The 9,584-nt window shown below is 47.6% G+C and overlaps 1 protein-coding gene across 1 annotated transcript; it reads right to left on the reverse strand.

Moving 5' to 3' along the window:
• Positions 1-414: 414 nt before the first annotated feature.
• On the reverse strand, positions 415-5,262 carry LOC121836682. The gene is made up of 2 exons (XM_042291643.1): positions 5,228-5,262; positions 415-955 (listed from the first exon to the last, which is right to left on the reverse strand). The coding sequence occupies exons 1-2, from the start codon at positions 5,260-5,262 to the stop codon at positions 415-417; spliced, it is 576 nt and encodes a 191-aa protein (XP_042147577.1).
• Between the last annotated feature and the right edge of the window lie 4,322 nt (positions 5,263-9,584).

Raw genomic sequence — 9,584 nt, forward strand, 5'->3', positions numbered from 1 at the left:
CCGATACAAACAATATATTGGAGTAAAAGAAGCAAAACGGGTCTCACCAGTAGCCTCATTGAGTTCTCCGTTTCCTGCAAGGGCGAGCGAGATGCCCCGTTGGCTAGCTAAATAACCCTACAGAACCTTCTGTTATCGTCCCACGCATTTTGTGCACCCTGCTTGCAAATTAAAAAAAGGCTCTATCAACATCACCGTGATGCACCGATTAGCTTTTCTGAGGCAGTTCTACATGTCCGTAAAGGTAACACGGTGGTTGGGCGATGAACTGCGCAAAGCTTTGGAGTTGACACTGTGGAGCTTATGGACGGCCCTGACTGTGGAGCAACAAGTGAAGCACATACTGCCACGGGGGGTGGGGGGGGGGGGGGGGGGGTGCGGGAAGCGGAGGGGGCTTCTCTGGTGGCGAGGGCGTCAGTAAAGGTGAGGACGACGAGGGGTTCGTTGTCGCAAGTGGCGTCCCTGGTGTGCGGGAGTGCCACCGTGGCGACGACGATGAGGCGCTCCCTGTCCCCGATGGTGTCCCTGATGGGCGGGACCTCCGTTGTTGCGACGGACTCCTTGGCGCTGGTGGTGTCCCTGGTGGGCGCGACTGCCATCGTGGTTTGCGTGGGCCTCCCGGAAGGCACAGCTGTGGCGGGTTTGGAACTGGGCAACAAGGCGCTGCCTCAGAGCCCTGCCCCTGTCCGAGAGGCTGACCCGAGGGTGGGCAGGAGCCAGCCTCTCGTCATCCGCCACTGACCCATCCGAGCTCGGCCCAGACTGCAACCCTGGCTCGTCAGGGTCACAGTCTGGCCCCGGTTCTGGCTCCCTCGATGAAAGGCAGATATTGTGGAGCACTGCACACGCCGATATAATGACGGTGGCTGTTGTTGGATGATAATACAGAGTCCGGTGCCTTTGCAGACACTGGAATCTGCTTTTCAACAGCCCAATGCAGCGCTCTAGAACGGACCTTATCAAAGAATGTGCCTTATTAAACCGGCCGCAAGCGGTGGAGATCGCGTGGAATCCAGGGACAGGGGTGATGAGCCAAGGCTCCAAGGCATAGCCGCTGTCACCTGCAGAGTCAGAGAAGGAAATGTATGATATTAACGCTGTTCTCTTTAAAAGAATACTTCTACGACAGTTGAAATATACCCGTCGTGTTCAGAAATAGGCTGAATGTGATCCACAATACCCGTGAATGACAATTGCACATTTGTATGTTGAGCCCTAAGGCTGTATTTTTCGTTATAAACAGCCCACACTGGCAAGCGCTCAGAGAGCAGCCAGCTGAGAGCACGTCACATCCGGTGCACTTGTGATGTAGTTTATCTCGGGATGAGCAAAGCTGCGGCGAGGCAGACGTCGTCAGGATGCCCTAGCTGTTCCAGCAACCAAAGCGGTCGAAGCACGCTAGCGATCGGGCCACCGCAACTAACCCCAAAGCTGCTTTTGTGTGAATTTTGAGTGGCGGGTTTATCGTCTATCATCTTGGGACACAAAAAAGAGAGTCCCGTCGAGTGTGGAGTTCCTCCCTCCCCTTTTCTCGTCTACTGGCCGTAGAGCTGTCGGAATGACGTCAGGTTCAAAGCATGTATAGTTCTAGGTAAAACAGTTATCATCACTACGTGTCAAGGTTCCTAGACGGGCATTACAAACGGCTTTAGCGACATCTAGAAAATGCTCTTTGCTAATCGCCTAATTTTTTTAAAGGCCTTTTTGTGCCTTTTTTAACAAGATATGGATGTGTCCGATGTGATGCTGCTCTTTTGAACACGTATAGACCAAAAAATAAGCACCGAAATTTCGTTGTTGTATTCCTTTAAAATTGTTGACAACTAAGCAGGTAAAACTGCTGTTTGCAACCTTCCCCCCCCCCCTCCCCCCCCCCCCCCCCCGTAGTTCACAGCTGTGTCAGAGTGTTTCCAAGAAGACGTGTCACAACTATGACCAGAGCGCATGCCAGTTATCCATGTTCGGAACAGTATATGTGATATTGTAGCTTATAAGTGGTGCAGAACCATCATCTACAGAACCAACAAATGGAGTATGCTTACCGAGCAGGAGCCTGCCACCGTCTATCAGCCGGCCTTGCTCGAAGTTGCTCCAAAGTCACGAGTAGCGCCACGCGAAGGAGTCGTGCACCGACCCAGGATACCTTGGGTCGATGCTCATCACCCGGCAGTTGGCGTCATGCACCTGCAATAGTGAGACATATGTCGACATCAATTCAACTGAATCCACAAACAGTTCATTGCACTCATTGTCATGGGGCCCGGTCAAACACAATTTACATGCTGACCAACACACCACCAAAAATTATGTAGTTTACAAATTTAAAGTATTAAAACAGCGCAAAAAAAAAGGACGGACTGAATGAAGGAGGACACAGAGAGAGCGCTGTCTGTGTTACAAAGATTAAAATTATATGATCAATAGCCAGTACCTTTGATCCACGTAATAGTTTAGGCAAATTTGTTTTTTTCTTCATAGGAGAGTTTACACTTTATCATGCAGGAGAGGGACTAATGCTTTAAAGCTTAACACGACATGAAAACGAACAGAGTTTGAAAGCTTTTCAGCTAACAAACCCTCCCTTCCTTCGTCGAACAAACGCTTGTGCGGAGGATGAACGAGTACTAAGAATTCATAACTCTCGTTTATAAAATGGCATATCCACACCGTATTAGCGTTACGCTCTTTTTCAAACCCATTCAGAACGGGCATTGACCTATAGCTGAAAGCGCGAGCTAGCTGCTTTGGATAAAGGCCCGGCGGCTGCACGAGCGCTCGTGCAGCAAGTGCTCCAGTCAAGCCGTTCACGCTTGCACAGTCTTCTTAGTTAGTTCATGCTAAGGTGAAACTTAGTATATATGTGATCGTACATACCCCCATCACGTTCAGAGCGTAGAATTGTTTGCGGCACCAATACGCTGCCTTCGTGACGGTGGGGTCGTTCTGTAAAGGGCCGACGATGGCGATCATCGTGCCGTGGACGCAACCGATGACGCCGGGTATCCTGCCGAGCTGTTGGAAGCACCTCTCGACGTCGTCCCTTTTGCCGGTTGTCTAGGGAAAGTCGATCCAGCCGCGCCGGATCCCCAGACGCTGCACAACAGTGAGGGACACAGCCCGCACAACGATGCCGACTGTAGCCTGATTCCTCGCTATGTGCTCGTCGGTCGCCACCATTACCTGAAAGCACCCCACGCAGTTTGCTCCCCGTGGCGCAAAAGCGAAGTGCGCACAACACTTGCTGTTCCACAGACATCACCGTCCACGAACCTTGCAGCCTCAACTCTGGCTCCTCGCGCAGTTCGTCGCACAATCAACGGACCACATTATTGATGAGACGGTACTGCCAGTACTGCCTCCGAAAAGCTTCTTCCGGTAGTTCAAAGGCATCGCGGTCTCGCGGTGCTGCCGTTGGAGCCTTACGGAGGGAAAAGAAAAATTGAACAAAATAAAGACTGTCGCTCTGCCTCCGAGACGCCGTGTTTCCAATTTCGCTACCTCGAAGAGACCATCGACAGACTCGTTCCCTTTTCAGACGAAACACCGAGGAAACGATACGTCAAAGTGTTGTCACTTCCGGTGGGGGCGGTTCGCCGTCTCCGCCCACATTTTCATATGGAACTTTCGTCATTCGAGCCTCAACCAATCATACGCGATGTCGTCACTTCCGTTTCTTTTAGGAGAAACGAAACATTTGTCCAACATAGGTCCCCAGGATAACGTTCCACATTCTCTCCAAGAAGGAACAAGTCGATAAAACTCTTCAAGCACGTCCTTGGGCCGGGCAATGTTATAACGAAGAAGTTTATGCGTACACACCTTTATAAAAAACAGGAGCGGAATATTAGGTGACTTCATCGGAGCATTTTTGCCGTGCCAACTAGTCGAAACATTCCGCATAAAGGGGGTTGAAAACTGTGCGCTTGATGTCGATGTCGGTGAGGCTTTTGTATTCGTCAATACAGCTGGTAGAAACTGCAGCAATTCCCCAGCACCGCTATCTTCTTCACCGAGCGTGTCGGGAAGGAAATTCAGCGGGGCAGATTCCGTTGTCTATTTTTTTTAACATTTCCACAACCTACAATATTGGTGATCGGTTTTTGGCATGCTAAACTATATTACATGTTTGTTAATATTATGACAGATCAGCATGTGCTTCTTTTTCGCATTCACACTACCATCGTGTCTTTAAACAGTAGCCCTAAATAAATAATTGTTCAAGGGAAGAACTAAAGCAACTATAGCCCAGATTTATTCCAGGATCACATTTGTTAGGCAAAGTCATTTGTTGGAGTCCTCTAGGCGTCACATATTTACAGTTTCTGTTTTTAAACGCGATAGCGTCAAGAAGCTTGTGTCGCAGAAAGGCCGTCGGCGGCGGCGTTGTGACGGGAAAATCCTGATCCGTTAATATGGTCATGACGTCACAGTCACATGACCTCTCGAGGGAATTTCAAACAACCCGCAACGCTTACGTGAAACGTGACGTCCGGCGTGTAATGAAAGTGATTCAGAACATCATATGTAATGCAAATTAACAGTCGCCGCATGTCACAAATGATTTCACTCCATAAATATTTAATTTCCCTTAATAATGAGTTTGAAGAATTTTAGATGGGATTCGAACCCTCGACTCTTCTGTTGAGAGCCAGACACGCTACTGAGTAGACCATGTGCGACGCCCTTCCTGCTCACAGGCAGCAAGATAGTGTGAAGCGAATGAGAAGGCGATGCCAACAGGGCCTGATAACGCTATCGTGTTGCACCCTTAAAGACGGAACTCAAGCGTCCTCGAAGTTTTTTGTACTGTTAACGCAACACGTCCTGCAAGAACTAAGTCCTTGCATGGCGTTTCTAAATATTTTGTTCGCTATTTTTATCCCTCTAACACATCCAGTGGCGCCTCAATAAACTCAATTTCACTTTTTTTTTCTGCTAACGCTCTTATATAGTTTTCTTTTCTCAGGGCGAAATTTTTTTCGTTTAGTAAAATATGGGGAATGTTTGTATCTTTCGCAAGTGGTAACCCTGTGACCTAAACAACCCTAGCGAATCGCTTCGCGCCCACTAGCTCCGTCACAAATCATGGGTTCAGCCGACAGGCAAGCTGTAATGATCAATTGTTTCTTCACATAATTCGCAGTGTTGAAGCCTATACTCACAACACTCGGTAACTTTGTCTAAGGGGTATAAACTAGTACTTGAGGGTGAAGATTCCGATTTTCACCGCTTGTGAAACAGGTCCTTGTACTTATTTGCCATGTTGTCGGCGTTTTATCCTAAAAAAAAAACCTATTTTTTAGTCTATTTGATTGTTTCGTTAAGTTCGCAAACCGCAAAATGGGTCGTGCGTGCATTATGCGGGCGTAATTGTAAGTTATGCTCGGTTACGGGGAGCTTTGAGTGGCTCTGAATGCATTGCGCACACGATACATTCATGCGCCCGCCGGGTTTAACAGAAATATACAGACAAGTTTAAATTAATTCAGAACTGATGTATGTGCGAGGACATACAGAGGGGCAAAGCCTGCACCATCTGTACCGGAGTCCACCGCAAAACGGAGAAACAGAACAGAATATAAACTTAAAATAATATTGGGATGCGAACGCCGCTACGTGTGCGTGGCCAATTTCTGAAACTATCCTCTTTTTTTTTATTGTGAAGAGAAGAGGGTACTTCACGTTCCCCCAACCCACCTAGAAGTCACCCTCCTTGTTCGGTCCCTATGCGCGTCGTCCTTCGAACACCTTCTTCTCGGAAAACCACTGGGAGAGGACAATAAGTCGTTTAAAGAAGGTACCGAGGAAGCCGGTCGAACCTTTTTTTGTGTCTCCCGCAAAACGAAAAGAGGGGTAGTTTGCCCTCCCACATCTGCGTGACGCTGCCTACAAGATGTTTCCTTGCCTACATGTCGACTCTTCCTCCCCCTTGCACGGTGAACGGACGGTCTATTGTTCGGGTATGGAAGGCTTCGGAATCCCCCCCCCCCCCCCCCCCCAACGGTGCGGAGCATGCCAAAACTTTGATTAAAAGTTTTCACGGGTTTTGCAAATACTTTACCAGAAAATGCATCTTATTCCGCAAAAATGTAACACGCTTCCAGCTGACATCGTTTCCGCAGTTGGAATGGCTGAACGCACGCAGAGTCGGAGCATTCTCCCACTGAACTGAAAGTGGCAGCTACCGCCGTTTCTTGTCGTAGAAATCCGTCGATACAGCGGAGACAGCCGCCTCTACCGTCTTGGCGAGTCAGCTACATCGGTGCGTCGGGCGCAGCCCTCTGCTTCGGTGCAGCTCGAGATCGCTATACACGAACTCATCTATGTTACGTTACGGCGCAGTGGTGGCGTGTCGGGCGCACTTCAGGTCTGGGGCTGTGGGTGGAAGCCGCCATGCGGCAGGTGTATTCCTAGGTTACTTTGGAAGATACCGGACAAAAACTTACCTTCTCGTCAAAACTCCGCGACTGGGGCTTTACCAAAAAAGTCGGGAATGGTTTGAAGGTCAGTTTTCATGCGTTTTCTTCCTGCTCGGTTCGTCCGAGAACGTGAACAGGGGCCGTGAAAAAGGAAAAACAGACTCCGTCGGACCATAATTGCTTGGGCGGAAAGCACTTTGGATTAAATTCACGGATACTTGTGGTCGTCAGATTTATTTGTTTTGTTCTAAAATGAACGCGGGAAAACCCTCAAGTTGCACGGACCACCTGCGGGCTATGTTCAGTGCATCATCACGTTCAAACGGCCGCCTCATCGTTCGACCTGTCGTCTGCTCTCTCAAACGTTTCTGCTTGTCGACTGCACGTTCGAACGACACCGTCCCGTAGACCAAACGTTGACCCGGCAATTGAGATAAGAAGTGCAGACCTCAAAAGACGTTTAAGTTTGAAGGTTGCTTCGGGTAAGTAGGCTCGGTGTAAACAGGAGATATAAGGAGATGTTGATAACTGTTAGCAGTGGCCATCACCTACTTGTTATGCCTCATTCACTCGGTCCGATTCTGCTTGCGATTTTCAGTATCGACGTCGACGTCTCAGCTACGGCTCAGGCTTTTGCAGCCCGAGCGACGTCATGACTGAAAATAGCGAGCAGAACCCCACCATGTGAACCAGGCGTCCATTCTGCGGCGTCCACGCGGAATGAATCGCCGCATGTTACATTATTCACGCCGAGTTTTGCGGTGTAACGAGCCTTGTTATTTTTGCTGAGGCCGCTCAAGTAGTCAGACACTGCAGGAAGACACAGAATCAACAACTCTAACGTGAAAAAGAGCACGCGGACTCAAACTGACGCCGACAACATCCCCATTCTGATGGTTTATTTATGGGCGACGGCCAGCTTCTTGCCCACACCCGCACCGCGCATGCGCGGCGTCGTTGGCGTCCGCTGGGGGCGCTCCGGTTTGTTTGTAAACATCAGTTGGCGTATAACGTGAACAGCGCGATACTCATGCGTTCTCTCGGACGCGGGGTATCCAAACTGCTCGGGTGCAATCTGGTGCTAAAGGCGCGCTGTTTAATGCAAATAAGAAAAGTTAACCATTTCGTCGTTTGCCCTGAGACTGGGGGGTTATTTGAAGAGCAGAAGTAACAGAAAAAACAGACAGGTCTCACATTGAGACCTGTCTGTTTTTTCTGTTACTTGGGGGGTTATTTGAAGAGCAGAAGTAACAGAAAAAACAGACAGGTCTCACATTGAGACCTGTCTGTTTTTTCTGTTACTTCTGCTCTTCAAATAACCCCCCAGTCTCAGGGTAAACGACGAAATGGTTGACTTCCACCAGCTAGCCTGTACTTTGACTCTTTTAAGAAAAGTTAAGTGTATTGTACTACTAAAGAATCTGGCTCCTGCTGTGGCACATCGGTAGTTTAGCCCCATGCTTAGGTACAAAATACATTGTGCAAATTGTGAGATAAAAATATTATTTTCGGGTAAGGTTCATCAAAATGTTAGGCCCTGCAGAAAATACACCGTCTGTGTTAAGTCCTGATTTTGATTTGCTTTTGTTCACGATCTGCCCGTTCAAAATCATGAAGAAAGAGCTCAAGTGGACACATGAATTCGTCACTCCGCCGTCTCCTTCCGCCAAATAAAGTCCGTCTGCCATGGTCACCATTCCCATGGCAAAGAAGCTTCTACACTATAGACGAACGCGCGAACGCGGTGTCTAAAGCCATCAACAAGAGGGGCCATCCTCGAAATTTCGTCTGCTACAGTGAACGCGGAAACGCTAGACATAGTCGGACGAGCCGTTTTGAGGTCGACGTTGGCAGCGGCAAGTGACCACCTAGGTTAACCTTTGGCGGTCCCCACGAAGCTCGCTGCATGCTCCGGCCTGAGATCATGTTTCCCAGAGCAAAGCAGAGCGAAGCGGAGGGTGACAGCGTTTAGAATGGTTTGTTTGGAAGCCTAGTTTGGAGTCCAAGCTAGCGGTTCCACGTTAGTAGCAGGCGGCATTCGGAAGATGTCACTGCAGTAGATTGCTTTAGGCGCTGTGTTCCCTCCAAGAACTTTCACACAGTCTGCAATGACTGTGTGCAAACTGTAACCGAAAAAAAACTATTCATACTACCGAAATTCTCGGGCACTGGGGTAGGAACATTCCTAAAAATCTAGGACCTCCTTTCAAAGCAGAATTTTGCTTTTAGTCTTTGAAAACTATAATTTGTTCCCAATTAGCCACTTTTTAGTACTTCTCATATATCTATATATATATCATATATATAAGCAAATGAACACGAAACCTAATATTTCAAGATGGTCACCGTTAGACAATAAAGGAAGAAAAAATAAGAAGTTTGGCGAGGATTTGTTTCTCAGGTACAATTCCGGGGTAGTTTCTACTTTATAACCCTGCCTCGGTAAATAGTTATTTGAGAAATTATCACAGCCTAAACGGTGGGAATAGTGCAACAAGGAAAAAAACTTGAGAAAGAACATCAAACAGCGCTAACTTGCAACTAAAAATGTATTATCAAGTCAGTGGAATATATATGTCAGCAAACAATACATAGAAAAAAAAATATACACAAAAACCTCATGAATCACTTTCAGGCATTCCTGAAATCGGTGAGTTTTAACCGTAAGAAAAAAGTTGCACCTTGCAGCTTGGCACTCCATGGACAGGTTTCTTCAAACCCCTTAAGTTTCCGAATGTAGTCAGAAGAAGGGTGAAACTTCATTATCCACTGCCTGTTCTATTTTTACTTGTTTACTTGAACTGCTGCTGGTCCCTTTCATGAGATCCAGCTCCTGCTATAGCTGGAAGATAAATTTTTCTCGGTTTGGGTAACAGAGCAAGGCGGTATTTAATTAAGGCCAACCAGCATTAAAGTTACACCCTACTGTGGAAAATATTACAAATGCAAATGTTAGTTTAAAAGCCCATCAAGCTCTAGCTTTGGTGAAATTAAATATATCCAACTGCTTGTGAATCCCCTAGAGGACTTCTCTGAGACACTGAAATTTTGGCCTTGAGAAAATGGAAACAACGTTCTATATGTATGATTTCATATGTGGTACATTACCGAGCTCCGATCTATTATTTGACCACTGGCAAAATAAAACAAAAACTGACTTGAAAA

The sequence above is a fragment of the Ixodes scapularis genome, unplaced genomic scaffold (genome assembly GCF_016920785.2).
Source record: "Ixodes scapularis isolate PalLabHiFi unplaced genomic scaffold, ASM1692078v2 PGA_scaffold2__306_contigs__length_199485367, whole genome shotgun sequence".
NCBI classification, from domain to species: Eukaryota; Metazoa; Arthropoda; class Arachnida; order Ixodida; family Ixodidae; genus Ixodes; species Ixodes scapularis.